The 26,212-nt window shown below is 48.8% G+C and overlaps 1 protein-coding gene across 1 annotated transcript in view; it reads right to left on the reverse strand.

Moving 5' to 3' along the window:
* The window catches only part of PPP2R1A (protein phosphatase 2 scaffold subunit Aalpha), a 32,090-nt gene that overhangs the window by 1,433 nt on the left and 4,445 nt on the right, over positions 1–26,212 (reverse strand). Inside the window, exons 2-12 of the mRNA XM_072607811.1 lie at positions 25,392–25,482; positions 22,425–22,525; positions 20,386–20,618; positions 18,664–18,811; positions 17,416–17,571; positions 5,270–5,384; positions 5,079–5,149; positions 3,073–3,207; positions 2,423–2,596; positions 1,298–1,358; positions 21–175 (exon numbers count right to left, since the gene is read on the reverse strand). Of these exons, the coding sequence (XP_072463912.1) occupies positions 21–175; positions 1,298–1,358; positions 2,423–2,596; positions 3,073–3,207; positions 5,079–5,149; positions 5,270–5,384; positions 17,416–17,571; positions 18,664–18,811; positions 20,386–20,618; positions 22,425–22,525; positions 25,392–25,482 (1,440 nt within the window). The remainder of the gene's footprint in view (positions 1–20; positions 176–1,297; positions 1,359–2,422; positions 2,597–3,072; positions 3,208–5,078; positions 5,150–5,269; positions 5,385–17,415; positions 17,572–18,663; positions 18,812–20,385; positions 20,619–22,424; positions 22,526–25,391; positions 25,483–26,212) is intronic.

Raw genomic sequence — 26,212 nt, forward strand, 5'->3', positions numbered from 1 at the left:
TTTCTCCTTTCCAATCTCACATTGATACAGAAGAGTGTGGTCATCCGATGCAGATAGTTGGGGTCTCCAGACATGGCCAGGACCTTGGGGATGATGGTGACATGGGCCCAGTCCTTCCCAAACTTTTCCACCAGCTTCTTGAGGTTGCTGGTGGCTGCCTCACGAATGGCGTATACTGAAAAGGGGAGGAGGAGGAAGATACATGTGTTTGTACTCAAAGTAGAGGGAACTCAGAGCCCAAAGAAAGATACAGAAACAAAGAGGAATCTCAAAACATCACGAAGGCAGGAGAGTCAAGCTCTGAAAGAAAGAGGGGGCCACAAAGCAGTCCACAAGGATCCTTGAAGGCACAGATTACCTTAGAAAACCACGTATGAACAATCTCTTTGTCATACTGTATTTTTATTGTTAAATATTTTCCAATTACACTTTAATCTGGTTAGGACAAACTCGGGAGTGCTGTAGACACAATGCGGGCCCATGTTTGACATCCCTTCACTACAGATGAAGAAGCCAAACCCCAGAAAAGGGGAGTGTGACTTGTCCAAGAACACAGGGGAGGCCTCTCCCCATGCCAGCTTCCTGACTTGCCCGGCCATCCCTCCATCTCCCTCCCCAGTTCTCCCAGTTCTGTCACAATCAAATCAACTCTGCCTTGAAGGTGGCCAAAGGAGGGTCAGCTCACTCCCCTACTCCTCTGACATGCCTGTACCTTTCCAAATCAAGATACCACGCCACTGCCACTGCCTCCACCAATGCCCTATACACACTGCCCTCCCACTAGACAAGTTTCTCTGTGCACTCAGCACTTAAAGGAACACTTAATAAATGCTTTTTTTCCTCCCTTCCTCCCTTCTTCCTTCTCTTCCTTCTTTCCTTTGCTCCACAAAGCTAAGATTCAAATCCAGTTCTTCCCACTCCAAATTCAATAACCTTTCAGAGACAACTACACTGGGTAGGTGTGGAGGCATATTCCCTAGCAAGGACAGTAAAGGGTATGCAGGGCTGTCCCAGCAGGGGTCATTCTGCCCATCTGCCTTGAATACCATGAAGTCAGTTCCTAAGCCAACTATACAGGGATCTGGGGAAAGTCAGAGAAGGAGGAGAGAGATGTCCCCTCCCTTGAGGCATCACTTGGGGCCCAGCACCTTGGAGAGCTCTCTTACTTTGCTGTACTCTCCCCTCCTCTGGCCTAGTCTAGCTGCTAAAGTGGGTCAATAACACAAAGATGGTGGCAGAGCCATCCCCTAGCCCAGCCCCACCCATGTCACCAAGGCACGACAGTCCTTCCACTCACCATGATCCACCAGCCAGGCCATGCACAAAGAGTTCAGTTTCTCATCAAAGAACTCTACCCCCTGAAAGAGAGAGGAAGAAGGAAGGAATCAAGAGGAGTCCCACATCCTAGCCCTAGGGACGGACATGTTGTCCTAAGTTAAGCCAGGACCATCCCAGCCTCACAGACAAGGGTCAGGAGTACTCTGGGATGGAGCAAGAAGAGAGGCAGGCACCAGCATCAAGGGCGGAAAGGGCTGGGCTTTCAATCCAGCTCTCTTCTTTGCAGAGGACTATGGGTATGAACGCTACATACAGCATCAGACTGGGATTCTGTTGATTTTTTTCCCTTTGTTATAAGGAACAGTTTTCTGGGAAAAGTATGTTGGGAAAACAAAGATTACGTAAAAACAAAATAACCATGCAAAATTTTTAAAAAGAAGTGACCTTGGCCAGACCTCCCTGGACACGGCCCTTCACATGTAAAGGTCACATCTACCACACCTGAGAGGCTCTGTGACTCTGATCTAGAAACCCGCAACTCAAACAACAACAGGACTTTTTTTTGCCATTTGATTTAAGCCTCTAAACATCCTTGGGAGTCATAGACAAATCTGATAGCATGGCTTCCTGCCACTACTGCCCAGCTCCCGTCAGATAGCTTAGGGCTTCACCATCGACCCCAAGCCCAGCAGAGCATCAAAGACCTGGAAGGGAACCAGGGCCATCCTGTCCAATAGTCTCCTTTTACAGCTCAGGAAAACGAGGCCTGTGGAGGCCCAAGGTCACCCCCATGGGCCTGGACTCCTCTCCTCAGCCATTGATCCATCCCAAGGAGTGACTCCAAATGCCTCTTAAGGCAGCTCCTCTGCTTCATCTTCCTCCTTCCATCACAGCCTGGTAGCTGTCACTCTCACACAGATAGCTCCAGATGCAAACTCAGCTTCAATCCAGTGAGAAGTATTTCCTGGCCACGTGCTACATGCCCAATGCAATGCCAGACACGTCAAGGGGCAGGGACATAGTTTATGTGGATGCCCGGACAGGTCTCTGTACTCAAACAGGAGGGCCCCAGAGGCCCAAGCACATCTCCTCCTCGGTGAAGTCCCTTTAGCAGTGCGGATGATCGGCCTCCCCTCAGACTCACCAGCTGCCCAGCCAGCAGGGGCATGTACTCGATGATGGCCAGCCGCACACGCCATTTGGCATCCTCTGCCAGCTCCACGATAGCAGGGAGCAGGGACTGGGATAGCTGCCGGATTCCAATCACCTCATTCACACAGTCCAGGTTGGAGATAATGTTCAGCCGTACCTCAGGGCACTAGGGGGAGACCAATGCATGAGATGGGGTAGGCTCAGAAACAGCAGGCAACCTCCATCATGACCTCTCTTCCTCCCCTCACTCTTCCTCCCTTCCTCTACACTGACCCAGGACGAGAAGGCAGATGTGCTTCCAAGAATCTGCCACTAGACAGAAAAATTCAGCCCCTGAAAGCTGCTCACCATCTCCCTCCACCCCCGCCCCACCCCACAAACACCTGTTCCCTTGGAAGGAGTCTGTAGAGAGCCCGAGAGAAATCAGGGAAATTCAGAGAAATCACTGGGTTACTGTCCTATAAATGTGCTCCATTCACATCCTGGAGCATTCAGAGCAGGGCACTACTCCAGATGGGATGGGAACAGGGTAGCGGACAGCAGGGCCATCTCCTCCCTCACTCCAGACCCTTAATCTTGAGATCAGTGAGCCTGTCATCTCAGGCTTCCCAAAGCCAAACATCTGGTCCTTGGCATACTGACCTCATCCTTCAGCTGGGCCAGGAAGAGAGGAAGGAGGTGCTCAATGGTGTTGTCTTTGCCCAGAATGGGCGACAGACCCATGATGACTGAGGCCAAGGCTGACTTCACATGCTGGTTGGCATCTGACACTAGCTCCTGAGGGGTGGGGAAGAAAGGTTGAGACATGGGTCAGAAGAAATACACCAAGCAGTTCCCTCCGGTCCCTGGGCCTCACTGCCTCCAAAACTCAGGAAGCCCTGGGGCAATATCCATTCCTATCCTTCCCCACCCCTCTGGAGTTCTGAGAAGCCAGTAATCGCCAGGAGTCACAGGTCCTGTTCTCCTACTCAGAGGTAATCAACCAAGGCAGGTTCCCATGTTGTCTCTGGGTGGAGTTCCCAGATTTCCAATGGGTGAGGCTGTGCCACCACTAACTCTAGTTCCCCAGGATGTGAGAGCAGGAGTGGTCCTAATTCACCTGGTCACCAAGTCAGAGGATATCTGAGTCAGAAAGGAACAGAGGAGGGGAAAGGACTAAACCTTTAAATTAGAAATGAGGCTTAGGTCTGTGAGAAGACCTGCCCAAGGTCACCCAGACAGCAAGTGCCAGGGCTGAGACTCAAGCCCCCAGTATTCCTTCCAATCTCCCATGTTCTCTCTTCCATTCATCCCAAACACACAGCATCAGATGCTTCAGTGTCCCCTGAAAGGGTCAAAGTTGGGCCCAAAGGTCCCTCAGAACCTGAGTCCAAGCCACCTCTTACAGGGCACTCCTCACCTCCTCCTGGCTGCTCAGCTCCACCCCTTGCCTGGTCACAGTCAAGTATCCCATCCCCCACTCCTCCACCCCGAAGCTCCAGCCATCTTCATTTTAGCAGGCCACAAGGGACCCCAAAAGTCACTTCTTCTGGCCAGACACACAGGAGGCTCAATGAATGCCTGAAATCACCAGTGATGCGCCCTGCAGTATCTCCCATGCACCCACAGACCCTGGCTTGGCTCCAGAGCATCTCCTGACACAGCATTGGTCACCTCCCCATCAAGATTTCTCCTCTTCAGGCCATGTATCCCACTTCTTTCATCTGATCCTCAAATACTCCCACCCAAGGTACTCTCCACTCAGTAGTCCCCACTGCCAGCCTCCCAGGCCCCTAAACAGGCACAGTACCACTCCCCAGGCCTCACAGAACCACCCCCAACCCCCAATGTCCTGCTCACAACAGATAGACCTCTTGGGCAGGCAGTCTGGTGAGGCCTAGGGACCCCTGCCCACTAGCATGCCTTTAAATTCATAAAGTAAATTACTTTAGATTAAGATTACAAAGGAAACAAATTATACTGAAAAGCTATTATCAAAGCATTTTTTTAAAAGGGGAGGGAAGTTCCCAGGCCCCAGGTTAAGAAGAATGCTGGGTCTGAAAGCAAAGATCTCTTATCAACATCCCCCCACAAGCAAGCTCTGGGCCTGCTCAGCTCTCTCAGGCCCTGGGGAGGGAAGGGACAAGTCCCCGGGCTCCTCTGACCCTCAGCTACACCATCTGGAAGATAGGAAGAGCAGCGCTTGCCTCATCTATACTCACACAGCCATGGCTGTGTAAACCCAAGAGCTCTACAGGTGAAGCAGAATGGCTCATTTTTGTTTTATGAAAAGGCTGACAGGAAGAATCTAGCAATTCTCCTTGGCTGCTAGAACTAGACATATGGAAATGCTCGTTTTCTTTGAGGTTTCCCAGTGAAAAAATGCATTTTAATGGACACAAAGGAGGCATAAAAGTAGCTGGGCCCTAATGTCAGAGGACCTGGGCTGGGCCCACTTACCTGACTCTAACTTTCTGAGGCTGTTTCCACATCTATAACATGAGGATCACAGAAGTGGGAAACCAAGTCTGAATCCCTTGTACAGATAAAGAGAATGAGGCCCAGGGTGGGGAGATGACTTGAAAAAAATGCCTTCTACAACACAAAGCTGGAGAAAAACAAGCTATACCCTTGGCCCAACGCCCCCTTCAGCCACCCCAGCTACCCACCTTGATGCAGGGCAAGATCTGGGTCATGATCACATTCTCCCGGCAGTCTGAAGAGAGATTCTCACAGAACTCTGTGGACAGAGAAAGGAAGGAGAAGCCTGAGCAACATCTGTCCCTGCAGCCCACCCCCTCCTTACACACTTGACCTCCACCCCACCTCCCCGACAAAGCCCAAGTCCCCAAGCACCAACCTTTGACCTTGTGGGAGGCCGCTGCCCTCACCTCAGCCTCACAATCTTTCATGAGGTTCTGAAAGGCAGGGACCAAATCTGTCTTGGTGATCTCTGGGCCAACTGCCTTCTGAAGCTGCCAGGATGACAGAGGAAAGCACATGAAGGTGAGGAGAAGAGATTCCCCCCAATTCTGGGTGGTCTTCATGCTCCCACCAACCCCCATGTGGGAGGGGCTAGAACCCAAGGCTCATGAGACAAGGGTGATGGGATCTGATCCTTGACCAGCAAAGGCCAGGCACCAGCAATGCGCCAGCCTGCTCCGTTCCTCCCCACTTACTCTTCTCCTTTCGGAAAAAAGTGAGTGCCAAGTGAGAATTCTGCAATTCTAGACCTAATTAACGCAAAAGAAGGCAAGGTCAGAATAGACGGGCTACTTATTAATGGGGACCAGGGCCACACCACATCCCCACGTTCCTGGCCTCCATCTGCCCCTCTTAAAACAATGGGACACCCGTGCTACCAAGCTCCCACTCCCTCAGCCACCCTCTGAGGGAGGGAGGGCAAGAACCACAGAGGAAGGAGCTGGGCCACCCAGGTAGCAGGCCAGAGTCCACAACACACTTAGCCAGCAGCAATCCAACCACTGCTACTGGTGTTCTGCAAAGGAAGCAACATGGCTCCGCTCACATTCCCTGGGACTCCCCAGACAGAAATGCTACCATTCCCTGAAGGCAAAGACACTGTCTCATTTTTGCCTTTGTCTCCACACTGCCAGGTGCAGAGTAGGTGTTTTTTCATTCATTCTAATAATAACACTGCTCGAACATTACACAAGCTTCCCAAAATCAATGCCATCTGTGACAAGCGCTCTCCTCTCCCTTCTTCCACACCTCAAAGGCCTCTTTATAGTCAGTCAGTCTCTCTCTCCTCTTCCTCTTTCTCTCTCTCTCTCTCTCTCTCTCTCTCTCTCTCTCTCTCTCTCTCTCTCTCTCTCTCTCTAATCTAAGAAAAGAAGGCTCTTCATATTACCCACAGAAGTAAACAGGAGAGAGAAAAGTCCCAAACATCCATATTTCTGTTTATAGCAGGATGGAATCCTATCAGATGGCAAGTGGCTAAACAACTGTGTTATATGAACATAATGGAACAAGTATTATGGTGCCATATATGAAGAATTTTGGGAAAACCGTAAGACTCATCTGAACTGAGGCAATTTAGGCAGAACCAAGAGGCTACTTTACACAATAAAAGGAGAATCAGGAAAGACATCAGGACTCTAGGACTTGCAGGGACTCGTCCTGATATTAGAGGACTGAGTAAAGAGGAAGAGGAGTGCCTTCTTCCCATGAGAAAGGTGGGAATCTTCAGATGCGAGAGGAGGCAGCAGCTATCCAACATGGCCAGCACGCAGGTCTATCTTGCTTAAGTAGAATCACTGACTCCTGGGGTTTCCACAGGCCACATCAGCCAGCACAAGGACGCCCCCTACAAGGGGTCAGCGAGGGAAAGGTGGCCCATTCCACTCTACGTGACTCCATTAGTGAGAAAGGGTTTCCTGAAGTCAAGCTTACAATTTGTTTCTTTGGTAATCCCTGCTCTAGTGCAGAGATCTGCCCTCTGGGACCACGCTGACCAAAGGGGTTGAGACCATTACATCCACCTTGAATGTTCTCTTCTCTAACCATCTCCAAGTCTCTGAGCCAATTCACACCTGGCTCATACCGACCTTTGCACCCTTTCATTGTTCTGGGCTCCCTCATCTGCTTGCCCTTCGGCTGACCGATGTCCTTCCTTCCTAAGTTATGGTGCCTGAAAACAATCACCAGCCACCAGACCCAGTTGACCTTAGTGCAGGTCAGGTTGGAACACGAGGCTGTCCCAAGGCAGCCTTCAATCACATTTGTGCCTTTAGCTGCTGCCATGATACAAGACGACCAAGAACAGAGAGGAACAGCAGCAGCAAGCCACACTTGTCCCGGGCTGCTCCCACAGGTAACTAACCTCCTGCTCCAAGAATCCTGAGTAGCTCCCCAGTGCCCCTGAGATAACACGCAAACAGAGCAGCCTAACATCTACGGCCTCCACTATCTGCCTCCAGCTTCTTAAGATCAACTCCATATTATTCCCTTTTATGTATGCTTATGTTCCAGCACAAAAGAGCTGTTAGCTGCTCCCTGAACTGAGTCTCCTATCTCTGGTCTCCACACCTTTGCAGAGGCTGTACTCCTTCCCTGGAACTTTCTTAGAAATCTCACGTTCCTTTGAGGCCCATCCCAGGACAACTCCTGCTCAAAGCCTTTCCCAGTCTCCAGTTGTTAATGCTCTCTCCCTCTCAAATGGCCACAGAGTTATCTCTGAGGGTGTTATAGCCACCAGCTAAATGTTCTCTCCCTAAGGCAAGGACTTTAGGGACTTCTATAGGCCCAGGACCCAGCTGGAATGGTGCCTCACATAGCAATCAATACTTGGTGAAATAAAATAAAAGTTTTTAGAAAATATTGGTGAGATTAGTTTAGAATGATAGTTTTTGAACTGGAAGAGGCCTCTGAAACCTAATTCAACCCTTTCATTTTACAGGTGAGAAAAAAGGCTCTGGGAGGCAAAGGAACTGGCCCAAGAGAAAGTGAGTCAAGCTCACAACCCCTAGAAGTCGGAGATGCATCCAGGGCCCCGGGCCCCAAACCCCGCATTCCTCCTATGTCTTCCCTACAGATGATTCAAGACCACCCCAGGGCAGCCCCTACAGCTCTAGGGCCCCCTGCATTGTGACTGTGCTCTTCCTGATATCCCAACGTTACAAGGCTCCTAAAGGAGCCAATCTCCCATTGAAGGGGACGGGTCCCCTCCTAGCAGGGCCTCCTGTTCAGCTACAGGATGGTCTACAGGGGGTTCTCCTTACTGACTGGGGGAAAAGCATGGACCGGGCTAAGAGCCTCATTCATCACTTATTCCATCTCCCCAGAAGATAGTGAAGAACGGCATAAGAAAACAACACATTTTACTGTGTGTGCTGAGGCCTGGTGCAGCTGGTGCAGAGCAGCTCTTGGCCCAGGAGGCTGGCAATATGGGGGCACACTGGGAGCCAGTCTTATTGGAGGCTACAGCCAAGACCCAAATGATGAAGTAAGAAAAGCACAGGGCTGTGGGACACTGGGTCGGTCACTCGACCTCTCTCGAGCTCAGTGTCCTAGAGCTCATTTAGAATCCACTCTGTTGGAAAGTCACCAAAATGGCTGGGTGTTGTTGTCCTTCATTCTCAAAGAGGACTAAACAATATCACTATGCTAGAGATGAGTTTCAGTGCGCCAGACTAAGGTTGGTCAGATCAACGTGACCTTGGGATGCTCTACCAGAGGTCAGTCACAAATACAAGATGAAATGGCAAGAGGCTGATGTCTTCTGATTCATGCATACGCTGGATTTAACTGAGACAGTTACACGAAGCAGTTGGCCTTGCTCTCTCCTCCAGAATCCTCACAGTCCAGTGGTATCAAAACATTTATCAATGAAAGAGAGACCGCACTGACACGATTAAAGTTTCTCCTGCTCCTGAAGTATTTAAAGACAACATCGTCTCCAGTGCCCCCAGAAAGCACTTAACAGGTCTGTGTGACGCTATCCTCAGAAAAGAAGCAAGAGGAAAGCCCAAGAGCAAGCTCACCACTGGGCCTGCAGCCTACAGCACAGCCCAAGCTGGCTCTTGGTGTCAGGGGGCACAGGCACAGTAAGAAGGCCAGAGCAGATCAATCTGGCTGCCTTGTGTAAGCTTGGATTATTCAATTAGAGCTGCCCAAAAGCAGAGCTGTCTGCCTCCAGAAGGCTTCATCTGCTCCATCTCCCTCAGGCCTGTCCCATGCAGTATTCTTTCATTTCACATGATGACAGTCCAGCCCAACCTGCCAGCTTGCTTCCCTCTCACACAACATTCTATCTCCCATCTCCATGTCCTGCACAGGTTCCCGTACCTGGAACACACTCACAGAAAAGTGAGAGGCATTTATCTCCTCCAGCTTTTCCCCAGCTAAAATGATCCTGGCTCCATTCTGCATCTACTTCTCTGGGTCTGCCTGCCGAGGCAAGTACCTTAAGGGCAGGCAGGGGCCTTGTTTTCATCTCTATATCCCCAGTGCCGAGCATGGAACAGGCACTTACTAAATTCTTATGAACTAATCAATCCACTCCACCAGAGCTCTTCCATGGATGGGAAATAGCTGGTTAATTTTCAGACATCATACAAATGGTGGCTACTTGCCAGGTGGCAGCTTGTCAGGGACTCTAACAGGGCGTTCCTGGCACAGGTTAGTGTCCAGGACCTGTCAACTGCTTTTGAACTCTGAGATTCTGTAACTGATCCTCTAGACTCCTATGACCATGGAGAGGCCAATAAGGGATGAGTCTGTGCTACGGGATTTCCAAATCTCTTCAGCCACTGTTCTGAATGGTGCTTCTGCCTAGGATGTCTGGAGAGTTCGGAAGTACCAAGGAGAGGCAGGGTTGCATCAGCCACGTTAGAAACACAGCAAGGGAAGAGGCGGATGGAGAATCAAGCCAATGGGACTGAGGCTCTGAATCTAAGGGACAAAGACATCATGGCCTGGAGGGGACCAGAGAGCTCCCTCCAAGGGGTGAACTTCCGTGAGGAATTCTTGTTGGGAGAATAAATGCTGATAATAATTCAAGTTGCAACTTATCTCAGTGCCTGCTGGGTAACACTCTATGTGCTAATCCGAGAAAGGACTGCTGAGGAATCTAGTCCTTGGCCTGGGATTTGGCAACCTCTCAGAACTGGCTCCAACCACCATTCCGGTGGTCAGAGTCACACCAGATCCAATTCTCATAAATGGGAGGGAGGCTATTACCATAAGGATAACATACTTAATGAGAGCAGCACTAAGGTATCTGAGACCTACCCACGTGAAAACCTGTTAAGGCAGGCATTGGAGTATAACATATGGCTTATTAAAATGTAATATTATTAGCTTGTATTTCTATAGTACTTTAAGGTTTTCCTCATAACAGACTTATGCAGGAGCTGAATCAGCCAGCCCAGTTTTACAAAACAAGAAACTATTCCCCACTTGATAAACGGTCAAGGAATATGAACAGATAATGTTCAGATGAAGAAACCAAAGCTACCTATACAATCATATGAAAAAATGCTCTAAATCACTACTGATTAGAGAAATGAACATTAAAACAACTCTGAGATATTATCTCATATCTATCAGATCGGCTAACATGACAGAAAAAGGAAGGGATGTGAGAAAACTGAGACACTGATACACTGTTGGAGCTGTGAGCTGATCCAGCCATTCTGGAGACCAATCTGGAACTATGCCCAAACGGCTTTAAAACTGTGCGTACCCTTGCATCTGGCAATACCACTATTAGGTTTGTAATACAAAGAGATCAAAGAAAAGGGAAAAGGATCTATTTGCACAAAAATATTTATATCAGCTCTTTGGAAATTGAGGGGATGTCCATGAACCGAGGAGTGGCTGAACCAACTGTGATGACTGTGATGGAAGACGACTGTGCTACAAGAGATGGTGAGCAGGCGGACTTCAGGAAATCCTGGGAAGACTTCTACGAACGGATGCTGAGTGAAGCGAGCAGAGCCAGGAGAACACAGTGCACAGCAGCAGCAACACTGCAAGAGATCCACTGTGGATGACTTAGCTGTTCTCAACAATATAAAGAACTAAAACAATTCCAAAGGACTCATGATGAAAAATACTGTTCATCTCCAGAGAAAGAACCGACAGAATCTGAATGCAGATCAAAGCATGTTATTTTTCAATTTCTTTTATTTTTTATGGGTTTTTTTCTTTTTGGCCTATGTTTTTTTTTACAACATGACTAATATAGACTGATTATCCATAACTATATCAGATTGCATAACATATCAGGGAGGGGGCAAGCCCTGAGGGAAGGAGAGAATTTGGAACTCCGTATTTTAAAAAACAAATGTTAAAAACTGCTTTTATGTGTAACTGAGGAAAAGTGAAATATTAAATAAAAAATCAACCAAAAATAGTTTTTATATATAATTGGGAAACATATATTTTTTTAAAATAATGTTTTTTTTTTTAAAAAAACAGCTTCAGAGAAATAGATGACAAGTGGAAATAAGCATAGAACAGTATGACACATACAAGTACGAGTATATATGTGCATATGTGTATGGCTACAGATATTTATGCACATGTGTATATATCCACACTTAATTATAGCCTTTTTTAGAGTGGGGAGAGGAAGGCAGGGGGAAAAATATAAAGTAAAAAGTGCACAAGAGAGAACAAAAGAAAGCCTACAAGGAAGCCAAGGAAACCTAGGCAATGTTGAAGACAACGTGTAGTATTCATCATAGAGGTTTTCCTGAAATGGACATTTATGGTTCTGTACTGAGTCCTCTCATGATCTGCTGTGGACATGGCAGTATGCTTTTTTTTCTTTTCTTGTTTTACATTCAAGTTTAAATTGAAACTTTATAAAAACCATAAAACAGGAACATATGGCTCAGGGAGCTCCATGGATTGGCCCTGGCTGTCGCAGCTATGGAGGGGCAAACCCAGAAGTGCAGATAAACAACTGGCCTTGCAGAGCAGGAGATCTGTCCTCAAGTCCCACCTCTGGTGGTGGTGTGACCCCAAAACAAGTAACTTAACCTCTCAGTGCTCTGGACTAGAGATAGTAAATAAAGGCCAAACCAGATTAAAACAAATTGGGAAATAGTTGACAAAATAAATTTTAAAAATATAATAAAACGTAGATAACATCACATTTTAAAACTAAATCACTAACTAGCCCACGAGGATTCTTATGTATGGACTTGATCAGTCGTGCCTGACTCTTCCTGACCCCACTGGGCGTTTTCTTGGCAGAGATACTGGAGGGGTTCGCCATTTCCTTCTCCAGCCCATTTTACAGATGAGGAAACTGAAGCCAACAGGGTGAAGTGACTTGCCCAGGGTCACACCGTAGTAAGGTATCTAAGGCCAGATTTGAATTTAGGAAGATGAGCCCTCCTGAGTCAAGGCCCTGTGCTTGGACCATGATATACACTACGGCCCCCCCAGCTGCCCATGGATGGAGTAGTGATCTCCACTTCTCTCTGAGTTTGACACCACTGCTCTGAGGTGACTAAGGTCCAACAAAGCTGCTTCCCACACTCATGCAAGGAGTTTCCTCATCTGGGAATCGCCTATTCCAATGAAATCACAGATCCAGTCCCCCTCAACCCTTCTGCAAAGCTCTGAGGTGTCAGTACCCAAATAGGAACCCAGGGCACTGAATTTCAAGTTCTAGGTCCTTTCAATTGTGGCCCACCTCCTCCCAGAAAGGTGCAGGACTGGCAGTGAAGTACAATGTGCAAAGGCGCCCAGCGTACCAGATGTGTCCAGGGCTGACTGACTGTAGATGGGCAGGTCCTTGCATTATTTCAACATCCCAGTACATGTTGTAACCTGCAAATACCTTCCTGCTAGGTAGGGACATGGATGACCTAGCAGTCACTCTAGAGGAGGGTGTGGAACCACATAAAAGTAGAGCAGTCACTTGGATCTCGGCCCAACAGTCACTGAACCGCGCATGCCCGCTGACCCAACAATATTAGCACAAGGCCTGTGCCCCAGTGAGAGCAAAGAAAACAGAAAAGGACCCACGTATACAAATGTATTCATAACGTTGCTCTTTTTGTGGTGGTAAGGAACTGGAAACTAAGGGAGAGCTCACTTCCTGGGGAACAGCTATGAATGTGAGGGACTATTACGAAGAAGAACATGTTCCAGGAAATGATGAAAGGGATGGCTTCAGAACCACCTGAGCACCCGTATGAGCGGCTGAGAGGAAAGTGAGCAGAACTGGAACAATGCATACAGTAACACTACACATGAACAGCTCTGAAAGCCCCAAGAGCTCTGCCCCACACCCAACGACCACCCATGAGTCGGGAAGACTGAAGATGAAGCAGGCCGTGGACTTGACCGCGCAGGGAGGTGTCTGTGGCTTTCGTGGCCGGTGCAGGTGTGTTTTGCTTGACTACACGTATTTGTCCAACCAGTATTGTTTCCTTTTCCTAATGTGACGAGGGAATCAATTTTTGTTACTTGAAAAAAATTAAATTTAACGAAAAAAGAAAAAATGGGGCCACAGTATTTCCAGTAGTCATAGTAACACTGCCAGAAATTGTATATAAAACATAGAGAGCTGGGCTTGGAGTCAGAAATACCTGACTTCAAATCCAGCCTTAGACATTTACTAGCTGTGGGACCCTGGGTATGTCACTTCACTTCTTCTTGCCTCAATTTTCTCACTTGTAAAATGAGGATGACAACAGCACCTTGTTCCCAGGATTCTTGTGAGGAAAAATGAGATCACATTTGTAAAAGTGCTTAGCCAATCTTAGAGTGTTCTCTAAATGCTAACTATTATGGACGTGTTCCTACGACTTAGAGCTGGGAACCTAAAAATCAGCCAATCCAACCTCCTCATTTTACAGATGAGGAAACTGAGGCTGGCCCTGAGAAGAAACTCAAGCAAGGTCATACAGTCGGCCAGGGGAAAGCCAGGGTTCAAACCTCAAATTCCCTGGTCAATAGGATGGAATCACCAAGACAAGAAACCAGATCTGGGGCTGTTCTAAGAGAGCCACAGGGTCAAGGACTGTGTGGGGAGAGACTTGGTCAGACCATCTAAGTCAGTGATATCAAATACAAATATAAACCAAGGCCACCAACCACACAGAGGGATCCTTGCTGCCACACCCTGACCTGGCTGTAAAATGTAACATCATCTATGTTTTGCTGTGTTTTTACTTAGTTTGTGCAAGATTTTCCTATGACATCCAGGGGAGTTTGACGCCTCTGGTCTTGAGGCTTGTATTCAGGGCCAAGTCAGTGAAGGTCACAGGCAAGAGGAGGGGATCCACAGCAGGATCCGGTGACGGGCCTGAAGATCACTTCCGAAAGAAGAGGTGAAGCAGGTAGGGAGGTACAAGGCTAGGGGAAAGGCTGCCACAGGGAAAATGGGTTAAAAACCCACTCAGTCCCAAAGGGCAGAGTGAGAAGCCAAGAGAGGCCTAAAATAAGCAGCCACTCCTGAATGCTTCCAGCCGTCCCCCTTGGAAGGGGGGACAGCTTCAAGAAAAGAGGACCACACCTCACCAGCCACCCTGTAGGCCAGATCCTCATGCAGATATGGATGGGATGAGTGAGATGACCTATGGTCCCTCCCAACTCAGGTTCTCCATCTGGACCTTCTGACAGCACATCACCTGCACTCCCAAGATTCCACCAGATTTTGAAAGGAAAAACTGACATATGTATAGACCAGCTGGGGTCACAGGTCACACTCAGGCTACTACAAGTCAAAATGGGATGGAGGAGTAGTGGTTATACTGACAGCAAGGAGAAGGCTATCCAGTTTTCCTACTTTCCTCAGACCTAATAAATTCTTGCTAAAACCCATTCCTAGATGGAGTAGGCAAAACAGGATTGTGGGAAAGGAGAGAAGGGGGAATATGGACAGGGTGGTCCTCCAAGCACCAAGAACTCTTGGGGGTGCCAGCTGGCATCTCCGCAGGCCACCAGAATAGCTTGCGAGACCTCGTGCATGCTGTGCGCCAAGCACTGCTCCTGGCCTTACTGGGACAGCACACCAGGGAAGTGTTCTCATGGGGAAAACAAGTCCCCTCTGACTCTCACTATTCCGGCAGCTCTGTGCCCAGAGCCACACTGAACAAATCTAATCTTTCTCCTCAGTGGAGGCCCAGAAGATGCTGGAAGACAAACCAAGTCTGCATCGCCCAGAAAACCTGCCGCTCTCTGATCTAAAAATGTCTTACTCATCACACAGTCAATCACTCAATAAGCATTTATTAAGTCCCTACTGTGTGCCAGGTCAGGTTAAGTCCTGGGAACTTAAACAAAAGAAGTAACGTATAAACAACTCTACATTTACTATAGGGAGCAAATGAAAAGTAAGCTGAGAGACCCTGCACAAGCAGCTACGAAAGGCCTTTGGCAGAAGGTAAGAATGAGGCTGAGGCTAGAAAGAAACAGGGAAACTAAGAGGCTGAGGTAAGAAGACAGAATATTCCAGGTCTGGGGAGAGCTGGGACAAAGAAACAGAGAGAGGGAGGATCACTCAAAGCTTTCACTGCCAAGGAGGAGCTGGGACACTTAATCCTGGATATATCTGGGAGCAGCAGAGCTCCTGAGCAGGGGGTGCTGCAGCCAGAAAGAAAAATCCCCTCGGCAGCTGACGAGGATGGAGATGGGGAGCCCTGGGGCCGGGAGACCAATTAGGAGGCTAACAGCGATGTCACAATGGCACCAGCAAGACTGGGCAGTGGCCAGGCTACATGAGCTCACTCTCCCATGGACAGCAACAAGACTTCAAGCCTCAGTGACTAGGACAGTGGTACCCCTGACGAAACGGGGAAGCTAGAAAAGAAGGAAGAACTTTAGGGCAAAGAGAAATGAGTTCTGTTTGGGATATGCTGAGTCTGAGACACCTCTGTGACAACCAGGAGTCCAAAAGGCAATGAGGGATGTAGGACTGTGGTTCAGAAAAGAGACTAGCGCTGGATATAGAGATATGAGAATTGTCTACACAGAGATGCATGGATCCATGCATGGGATGCATAGATCGGATGAGATCACCAAGTGAGCTAGACAGCATAGAGTGAAAAGATGTTCCAAGATAGAGCATTAGGGTCTTAATGGGTGCACCATGAATAGAAGAACCAGCGAAGGAGATTAGGAAGTAGTCAGATGGGTAGATGAACTGGTAGAGCTGTGTCACTAAAACCTAGAAGGGACAGAGAATCAAGAGAGAAAAGGTTTTCACCAGCATCAAAGGCCATAGGGTCCAGAAGGCTGAGGGCTGGCAAGCAATGATTAGGGACTTTGGGGAGAGCAGTCTGGGCTGGTTTTCCATCCCCTCTCCATCCTGGCCAATCTCTACCCAACTTAACAAAGTTACTCCCTAAACGGGGCCTTTGGATGGGCATGTGCCATCCACACAGGCTTCTCTAGTAAGACAAATAATCATTTCCCTCATTCAGAATATCAGGTTCTTATGAACTAAGTCTAAAATTACTTCTGACCCCAGACCTTTTTCAAATGAAAAAGGCCTCTGAAATGGGAGGTGGGATGGGACTGTGATGAAATACTTCTGTATTGAAAGGATTAGGGCAGTGTGGCACTATGGAGCAGTCTCTGGAAGCAATGGACCTGAGTTCAAATGCTAACATGAGACCTTAAGCAAGTCATTTAACTTCCCTGAGCTGTGGCCACGACTTAGAAGAGAAGGGGTTATTTATCTAAGATGCTATAATGGCAGAAACAAGAAGATCTAGTGAAGGCCTCAGTTTCCTCATCTGTAAATGAAGGAATTGGACCAGATGGCTGTTGAGATCCCATCCAGCTGTACTCTATGATCTTTGGACCTGGGTAATAATAAAACCATAGCTAGCATCTACAGAGTGCTTTACAACATATAAAGACCTTGCCTTTCCACCACTCACCCAGTTAAGCAGATGGCTGGCAGTTGTATTGTGGTCTAAAAGCACTGGTTTCACTCCTAGGACTTTGCCACATACTACCTAACTGGCCCTGGGCAACTCTCCTCATCTGTAAAAGGGGGACAACAGTGCCTATGCTATTTACATCACAGTCTCAATGAGGTAAAAGCATTCTATGAGTCTTAAAATGCTCTAGAAATGTAAGCTACTATTATATTAACGAGAAAGAGGAAGAGAAGGATGAATCCTTTCCTGGCTGGTGGGGGCAGGGCAGCAAAGGATGAAGCTCACCAAGGAGACAGAATGGCTGCCATTGCCCCAACAGATCCCAAAAGGTAGAAGACTCGGAAGGGTGGCCCATGACCTGACTGTGAGTTAGAAGTACAGGCTTAGTCAAAAACCGGGGAACAATAAGGACTGTGAGGTATCACTCTACCAAGGGTGGGCAGGGCTCTCCAGGAGAGACTGAGCTCTATTCTTGAGGATCTCAGAAATGTCCCATGTTACCTTCTGCAAATCAAAGTCAGGCTTTGCCAAAGTGCTGAAGGCTGGCCCCAGAAGTGAGGAAGTTATCCATCCCCAAATAGGAAGAGAGATGTCACACCCAGCAGCTCCTTTCCAAGAGTCCCCAACTTACCTCTGTAAACTTGTCAGCCACCATGTATCGAACTCGCCAGGACTTGTCCTCAGCCGCTTGGCGTAGCGTGGGCATCACCAGGGCTTCCAGGTCCTCTTGGGGCAGCAGCTGGGCAATATTGACGCAGGCCTCCACTGCCAATAGCCGCACCGAGTCCTGAGAAAAGAGAGGAGGGTGCCCCAAGGGAAGGTTACTGGCCATGGTGTGCCTCAATTGCATGGTGTGCAATATGGGAAGCTCTAAGTCAAGGTAGATGCCAGACCACCTCACTCAGGAATCCCCTCCATAACATCTCTGACAGTCTCAGTTTAATCCTGACTCCTTCACTCTCCCCAGCTCCTTCCAGATCCAAAATTTTTCATTCAGTGTTTTAAAGGTCCTTCTAGTACTGATGTAATGATGAAAACAAGATCACCAGCAACCTCCTAATCACTTCACAAGGTAACTCACTGCACCAGAACAAAACCTCTTCGGAGGAGGTCACAATCTGCCTTCCTGAAACCTGCCCTTGCTGAAACTGAGGGTGACCTCTAAATGCAAGCAGAACCCTTAGAAGCCCTCTTCTTCATGACAGTTATTTAAACATAGAGCTCACATCCTTCAGAAACCTTCAAATACCACAAGTTCCATTCCACCATTCCTCATATGACATGGGTAAATGATGAGGGAGGGGAAGGAGAAAGAGAAGTCATCTGGAGGTCTCATTCACTCTACCAAACAATAAGGCTCTGTTTGCCTCACTGCGTGCCTCTGGCCATGTCATTTCCCCTTTAGATCTTCAGTTTCCTCATCTACAAAAGAGGAGAAGGAGCAGAGGAGGTGGTCTAGACCACTGTCCCAAACTCAAAGGAAACAGATCTTTTCAGGCCATACTGACTTGGAAAACCACAAATTAACATTATCTATCATTTTCCAATGGCACTTTCAGTTGGTTCCCACTCTGAAAGTTGTTTTGTCTCCTTCCTTGTAAGAGTTTCCCATCTTCGGTCTAGATCACTTCTAAAATCTCCCATACCGGAAGGCCTTCTGCACTGTCCCTGCCCTATGCAGCGAGTAGGTCTGATCCCTACCCTCCTGCCAACCTTAACTGATCTGGTATCCCCCTTCTTTTGGAGAATCCCACCCCTGGGGAACGAGTAAGAGAAAGAATGATGTTACTGCAAAACCCAAGCTTCTACCTCCCCCTCCCCAGGGCTACTCCCACAGACACAGATCCATGGATGGTGCGTGAGGTCAAAGGCTCCTCACCTGCTCGTCAGAGGCCAGGTTGGAGAACATGGGGATGATTTCGCTTTTGACATTGTCCAGCTCAAGAACCTTGGCAAACTCTCCCAGCTTGGAGGCAGCAGCTCGTCGGACCATAGGGGTGTCATCAGAGCACAAGTTCCGGAAGTACCTGTGAGGAATGTATGAAAAGAAGCTGAGGATTGCAGAATCCCCCAAAGAACTTTCAGTGTGTCTCTTCAAGACTGGACAACTCTGGGCAGTTTAAGAAAGCTGACATTTGCAAATCAGAATTACCAGAAAGCAAATATCCCTAATCCAAAAAGATCCCTTCCTACCTTAATTGTGAATGTCTGTTTTCTGCCCCAGCTGGTATTTCCCTCAGGCTCTTGGCATTTTTTTTGTGCTATTCATGGAAAGAGAGGGGCACCTGAGTCCATTCTCCTCCAAGGCTACCCTGAATCTGCTCGGCCCATATGCACAGGCACATATGGTGTTCCTGTTAGAATGGAAGCTGGGAGGAGGAACTGACCTCGTCTGAACAGGAATGACTGAATCCTTTCTACTGGAAGGCCCATGCCCAGTATGGTGTCCACCACATGGTAATTGAGTGTTTAATTAACACTCATTTGATTGGCTGATGGCAGGTTTTCCCACAAGTACCATTTTGCAGCACATCAGACAGCTCTGCATTTCTTCACCGAGCTTTGTTTTTGGAATTTAAGCATTTATTTATGACTCATTTCGGAGCTCTCCTCACATAAGCCCATGTTTACAACGTGCCAACTCTTGAGAATCTATCAACCATCCCAGGGCTGCTTTTAGGTCCAGACCTCAGGAAGAGTACAGTCAAACACCACTGATAAAACCACTAGAGGTGGTGAGCTCCAGCACTAAGCATGGAGAGGCATGATGCACACAGTAGGCAGGTACCTAGTTAGTCCACCTTTCAACCCAACAAAAGTACAGAAGTACCTATTTTCAGTTCCTGAGGGAGCTCTCCTTGGTGCTGTTTCAAGCATTACAGATCTGAGACTAGGTGGAAACAGAGTAAATCAAAGTTCACGTCAGGAGGCCCTTGTCTACTGCCTTTTCCATGAGAAATGGGTTCAAAGTACTTTCTTTGTCAACACTCTTTACACACCAACAGTAAAATATGTACATTTTTGTCCATGGGAGGCATGCCTGGCCAGCCCAAAAGGCGTCAGACTAAGAGTCAGGACACCTAGTGCAAGGCCCATTCTGCCACAGCTCACCCGAGTGGCTTTCTCCTGACCCCTATTCCCTAATGGATAAAATGAAGCCCTTAGTCCATGTGACTTCTAAGGACCCTCTGGAATCTGATTCACAAACTACAAAAGGACCAAAGTGCAAACCAGGCACGAAATAATCTAAGACCAATCAGTCATCTGGGACCTGGAAGGATGGACAGAAACAAGCAGCTTTTCAGAAAGGAACACCTGGGGGAAGCATCTCAACGTAGTACACTGTGGACATATGTAAGCCTTGTGACAAGGCCTCAGTTTCCTCATCAGTAAACAAAATAATAATGTCTGTACTCCTGACCTCAAGAGCAGAGTCCTAGAGAAAGGTGAATTATCTGAGGCCTGGGACATAAGAGGTTACAATTAAGGGGAGAGGCTAGGACTGGGGGAACAGAAATAATATCAGGACTAAGGAAAAAAGAGCTGGGGGGAGCTGATGAGGGCGTTGAACCCAGAGTGTCCAAAGGAAAATCACACTCACTGCCGTAGCTCTGCCTTGACAGCACTGGAGACCCGGGGATAGCAGACGGAGAAGAGTCCACAAGCTGAGGTTCGGGAAGTGAACCAGTCACCACCCGCCAGCCGCTTCACAAGGGGCACAAAGTGGGCCTCCAGGTCCGAGGGCGAGTGCTCATGGGAGATGATCCGGAGGGAATCCACTGCTTTGTCCCGAACAACTGTCTCCTCTACTGTGGCCAGGGACTCCAGGGGGGGCTGTGGTAGGGAACAGCAGGGTCACATTAGCTCTGCCATCTTTCCTGCTGCTGAAACCCTCCTCCCCCATCCCTCAATGTTTGGCTCAAGCCCTACAGCCCCCAGGAAATCTCCACTGGCCCAACCTCCTCAGGCTCTCCCAGGTCAAAGGGAACTCTCCTTCCCTTAGATATGCGGTTCTAGATTACAGCCCTCATCACATTCTGCCTCCTATCCCAGGTACATTTCCCACCATGCCTCTCCCATGCCCCTAGGCTGTGAGCTCCATCAGGGGTCAGCACAGTGCAACTCAAGGGGCAGGTTCTGGCTCTCCTATGCACAATCTGGGTGACTTTGAGCAAGTCCCTTCTCCTCCATGGGTTCGGTTCCCTCCCCTGTCAAACAAAAGGTTGGGCTAAATAATTTCTAAGGTCCATTCCAGTTCAGATTCTATGGCCCCACACGTAAGTAGTAGAGAGGATACTGGACTAGCAGGCAAAAAGATCTGGGTTCTAGGCTCATCTCTACCACTGCTCCCTGCTTGAGGGGTGAGACCAACCCAGCTGAAGGTCTCAACTTACTCCTCTAGAAATTGATAGGCTTTCTCTAGATCTGGGATTTTTATCCTTTCTTGTGTCACAGAGTTCTCTAGCAATCCGGTAAAGCATATCATCTCCTTCTAAGAATCAGATTTTTCCACAATTAAAGGAAATGCTAAACTTCAAGAAGCTAGTGAAAATTACGATGTGATCATTTTCCATCCAAGTGCATGAACTCCTTGAAATCTAGCCACAGACTCCCAAGGGATACTTAGGTACCCCAGGTTTAGCATCGTGGGTGGAGATGACCTCTGCCCTTTCCTAAAAGTGTGGCCAGTCCCTTCCCCTTCTCCAAGCCTCAATTTTCCATCTGTAAGATGAGGGTCTCAAATTAAATGATTTCTAAGTTCTATTTCAAATCTGACTCAACAACAAGTTCAGCAAACACTTATTAGGCACCTCCTGTATTCCAGGTGTCAGATGACACAGAGCCAAAACGGCCCCGTCCCTGCCCTCACAGAGCTCCCTCTGGAGCTACTCTTGAATTGTATTCCAGGTACCTGTCTTCTGGCCAGCTCACTTTACCCACTGGGCCTGTCTCCTCATCTGTAAAATGGGGATAATAGCTCACATTACTTACTCAACTTGACCTGCAGGAGGTACACACTATGTGTGTGAATCGGGCCTATGGTTCTTAGTACTCTTAGCACTCTGGTGATCTCTAACAAGAAGGGCTGGGGCCAAGCATGCTCCAAGGAACCTCCAGATTCTCCCAGGTGAGCACAGGCTCTTCTCTGCCTCTGATCCCCTCAGGGGACTTGCTGTTATGGAGCCCCAGAGAGAGGGACTTCACCAGTGAAAGGGGTCTCACTGCTTGGCCCTCTGGAATCCCGAGCAAAATCAACATGGCACAGCACAGGGAGAGATCTTTGGCATGGAGGCAGAGAACTGCAGCCCTGTGGGGAGTTGCGGCAGCCTTAGTATCCTCTCTCAGGTGTAAATGAGAAGGCAAGTCTGGCTGGTCCTTGGTCCTTCCAGGTCTAGAGCCATGCACCAGAGTTTCACGTCACCCGCACTTGTGGGCAGGCCAGTCTCCTACTCTCCTCTCCCATCGAACTCTATTAGCCTGTAAGCTCCATTAGAGTGGGGATAGTGTTCCTTCAGCCAGTATCCCCAGTCCTGACCACAGGGCCCACAATGGAGGTGCCTGCTAAGCATCTGCTGAACTGACTGTCCCTGGGCCTAGAGTAGGGACCTCTGCTGCTAGCCCAGCTCAGCCCAGACTCACCAGCAGGCAGTGGACATACTCCGGCCCACCCACCAAGGTGGTGAAAGTCCCCAGCTGCTCAGCCAATGCCAGGAGTACTTCATCCTCATCGTAGATAGTGTCTGTGGAATAGAGTCAAGCTCATCATCCTCCCTCCTCCCTGCATACCCTTAAGGATCCCCAAGGACCCCGGGAATGGGGGTTCCAAGAAGCCACCATTCTCCCAGGCCCACAGCCCAGGGGTCCTGCCCACCCATTCCCCTCTCAGTGCCACCACCCCCCACAGCTCTGCAGACACCACCATAAACCATCTCCAAGCTCCAGGTCTGACACCCCTCTGTAAAGCAGACACTCTCTAAAAGGCCTTTCCAGCTGAGAAGTGCGAGAAAATATAATCAGAGAAGAGCCTCAGAAGAGGCCAGCTAGTGCACACATTCTTGTGCACAAACCTGGTCCTGCAGTTTGTGTCTGAAGACTTCCTCCCTTTCACAAGAGCATACTCTGCCAATGGATAACCGTACATAAGAAGACTTTCTTTTTCTGCTGAGCTGGAATCTGCTTCCCCACAAGGGCCGCTGGCCCTGCACCATACAAATACTTTTACCCAGAAGGAGGCTGCTGGTGCTGCCCAGTTTTCCAGGTTCAGTAGAAGTGCCACAGGCCCCAGGCTTCATAAACCTGAGTTCATTAAGCCATCAGGTCCCTTTGGCCCCAAGAGCACCAAGGGACATCAATCTTCTGTATCACATAAGAGGCAATTCATAAATATTTACTGACTTAAATCAGCCCCCCCCCCCCCCCCCCCCCCCCCGAGAACAGAGCTCACCATGGCTCACAGATACAGGGAGGCAGAGGTCAACACAACATGAAAAACTTTCTAACCATGAACACCTGGAACAGATGGCCTTGCAAAGAGGCAAAGGCCCCCTATGACAAGGTACTGAAGCAAGGGAATCACAGAATCACACCAAGGTCAAAGAATTGATCTTCTTCCCTTGCACAGGGGAAGGAGAAGAGTGCTCCCAGCCTGGAGAGTTGGCCTGAGGATGACCTCTCACACCCCTTCATGTCCCTTGCCTGGTGAGGGTCTTCCAGGCTCCAGATCAATGAAGTGGAAACAAGACCAGCCTCAGAGTCAGAAAAGCGGTGTTCAAAAGGGTGGCTGCACAAGGGGAAAGTCCTGCAGAAACATGAGCTGTTCCAATGGGTTAGAGGCCCAACTCCAGGGGGGCAGGGGAGCCCAGGTTTCCCCACTGCTACAACTTTCCTCAATCTATTCCCATCAGCCCTAATGCTTCCCACAATTCTCTACACCTCTGTTTGAGCCACTCCCTCCCCACCCCAGTATGTCTTTCAAGGCCTCAGGATGCCTGCCAGACCATCCCAGCAGGCAGGGCCCTTTTCTCTCAACAATCTCACAGCACTTCCCTCTTCCCAAGACAAGGCCTGCCAACTAGAATCATGTAGAATCAGCCTATTTCCTCCTCTCCAGATTGCTCATAGGTATTTAATGATTGCAGCAATGCTCCACCCCCTCAAGTCTCTTTCTTCTATAGGCTAAAAATTCACAGCTCCTTCCACTATTCACTCTCCATTTGGCCTGATCCCCAGACCTACTCTGGTTTGTCAATGTCCTCTCTAAAAAGTGGGTCCTGATCCCAACACAACCACCTACATGGGGTCTGGCCAGGAAACAGGAAAGGAGGACCACCACCCCATGGATTTTGTTCTCGTTGTTGTTATTTCAGCTGCTTCTGACTCTCTGTGACCCTATTTGGGGTTTTCTCAGCAGACATGCTGGAGCGGTTTGCCATTTCCTTCTCCAGCTCATTTTACAGATGAGGAAACTGAGGCAAACAGGGAGAAATGGACTTGCCCAGGGTCACCCAGCTGGTAAGAGTCTAAAACTGTATTTGAACTCAGGTCCTCATGGTGCTCTATCCACCACACCTCCTGCCTGCCATGTGGATACCATATTTCTATTTGTACAAGTGAAGATTACATCCCTTTTACTAAAGTCCTCCCCAAATGCCTCTGAGGGCACAAAGGTAAGTGCCCTCTCCAGGATTCTTCCAGCAAAGAGCAAGCACTGACAGGTCCTACTGAGCCAGCAAGGGACTTCGTGCCTCTCTCCACACCCATTTCAGCCAGAGATACACACCAACAGAATAGTGGCCACCAAGGGATGGTGCAATGTTCAGACACAGACGCTCCAAGATGGTTTTTCTGAGATGTGATGGAGCCATGCTCTGCATCACCAGAGAGCACCCACACAGACTAAAGCAAGAAGATGCCTGGGAGGTACTGATGATGGAGGTCACCTGCCAAATCACTGACAGTGAGCTTGCAGCCCACTAGGACCTCTGGGTCTGCCTCACGGGAATAGCTGTCCTAGCACTTCTATCCCATTCCAACCTTGGAAAACAGAACCCAAAGGGTAGGGTTTCCAATTCATCCCCATTAAACAGCTTCTTGTTAGATCTAGAAATTGGAGGAGATTCTAATTTGGACATCCACTATGTCTTTATTCCTGACTAGCTACAATGCCATCCACAAATCTATGCCTTCATCCAAGTCCTTCATGATGTTGGTGCCCAGGGCAGGGCCCCAGGCCTGCCCCGAGTCTCCTTCCATGCTGACACCAATCCATCACTACTCAAATGGTCTTCTGGCTCAGTCAGTCAAACCCACCCAACCCAGAGCATGCCCCATCTCCTCTATAACCCAAAGGAAAGCTGGATACAGTCAAAGAGCTTGCAGACAATCAGATACACCAGTCTTTGGCAAGTCATTGATCTGCCTAGTCTAGTGGAGGACTACAGAGGCTGCTCTCTTGGCACCCAGAATGTCCCAGCCCTGGATAAAGTCCCACCATCCCCTTCCCAAACAGCCACCTCATCATGTATCAGTGGGTTCCTTCCCCTCATCAGCCTTTTCCTCAGCACCCAACGCCCAGAAGGTCACAGCTGTCTGTGCAGTATTCCTTACCTGTAAGGAATGGAAGGAGTTCACTCCGGGTCCTCTCCACACCAAGGGCCAGGGCAATGGTGGACAGCTTCTTGATACTGTTGAGCCGGAGCTACAGAGGAAAGCAGAAGTTAATAACCAAGGGCCTGGGAAAGTAGACCACTCAGCAGCCTGGCCTGTTCCCACCAATCTTCTTGGTCTGCCAAGGGTGCCTGGGGAGGAGGAGCTTTCAGGCAACAAACATTTAGCATGAGGAACACAGAAAGATCCCCAATCTGGCCCCAGCCGCAACCTGTACAAAGAGTATAAGGCTGGAATCAGGAGACTAGGGTTCTAACCATTCCATGTTCATTGGTTAAAAGGCCCTCCCAACTCTGAGATTCCATTTTCTATGGACCCTCCCAGCTCTGAGGTTCCATGTTCTATGGGCCTGCCAACTCTGAGGTTCCATGTTCTGTGGGCCTCCAGCTCTGAGGTTCCATGTTCTATGGGCCTCCAGCTCTGAGGTTCCATATTCTATGAGCCTTGCCAATTCTGAGGTTCTGTGTTCTGTGGGTCCTCCTGACTGAGTACTCCTAGGGTTCTACCTCTAGCTTTTGCTCCCCCAGCTCCCACGATGATCTGTCCTATGAAATGCCCTGAAATCACTCCTGCCCCATTTCTGTCACTGATCCAACTTCTCACGTTTCTCCAAACACAAACACAGAAACCCAAGCCTTCAAGGCTCTGGTCAAGCACCACTAAGAAGAGGACCCTGAACTCCATGACATACTGAACACACTCCCGCCTTCCTCACAAGACCTACAGGCCTTAATTTCTGGGGATGAGCATGGTTTGTTGCA

This window comes from Notamacropus eugenii, chromosome 5, assembly GCF_028372415.1.
Source record: "Notamacropus eugenii isolate mMacEug1 chromosome 5, mMacEug1.pri_v2, whole genome shotgun sequence".
NCBI lineage: Eukaryota > Metazoa > Chordata > Mammalia > Diprotodontia > Macropodidae > Notamacropus > Notamacropus eugenii.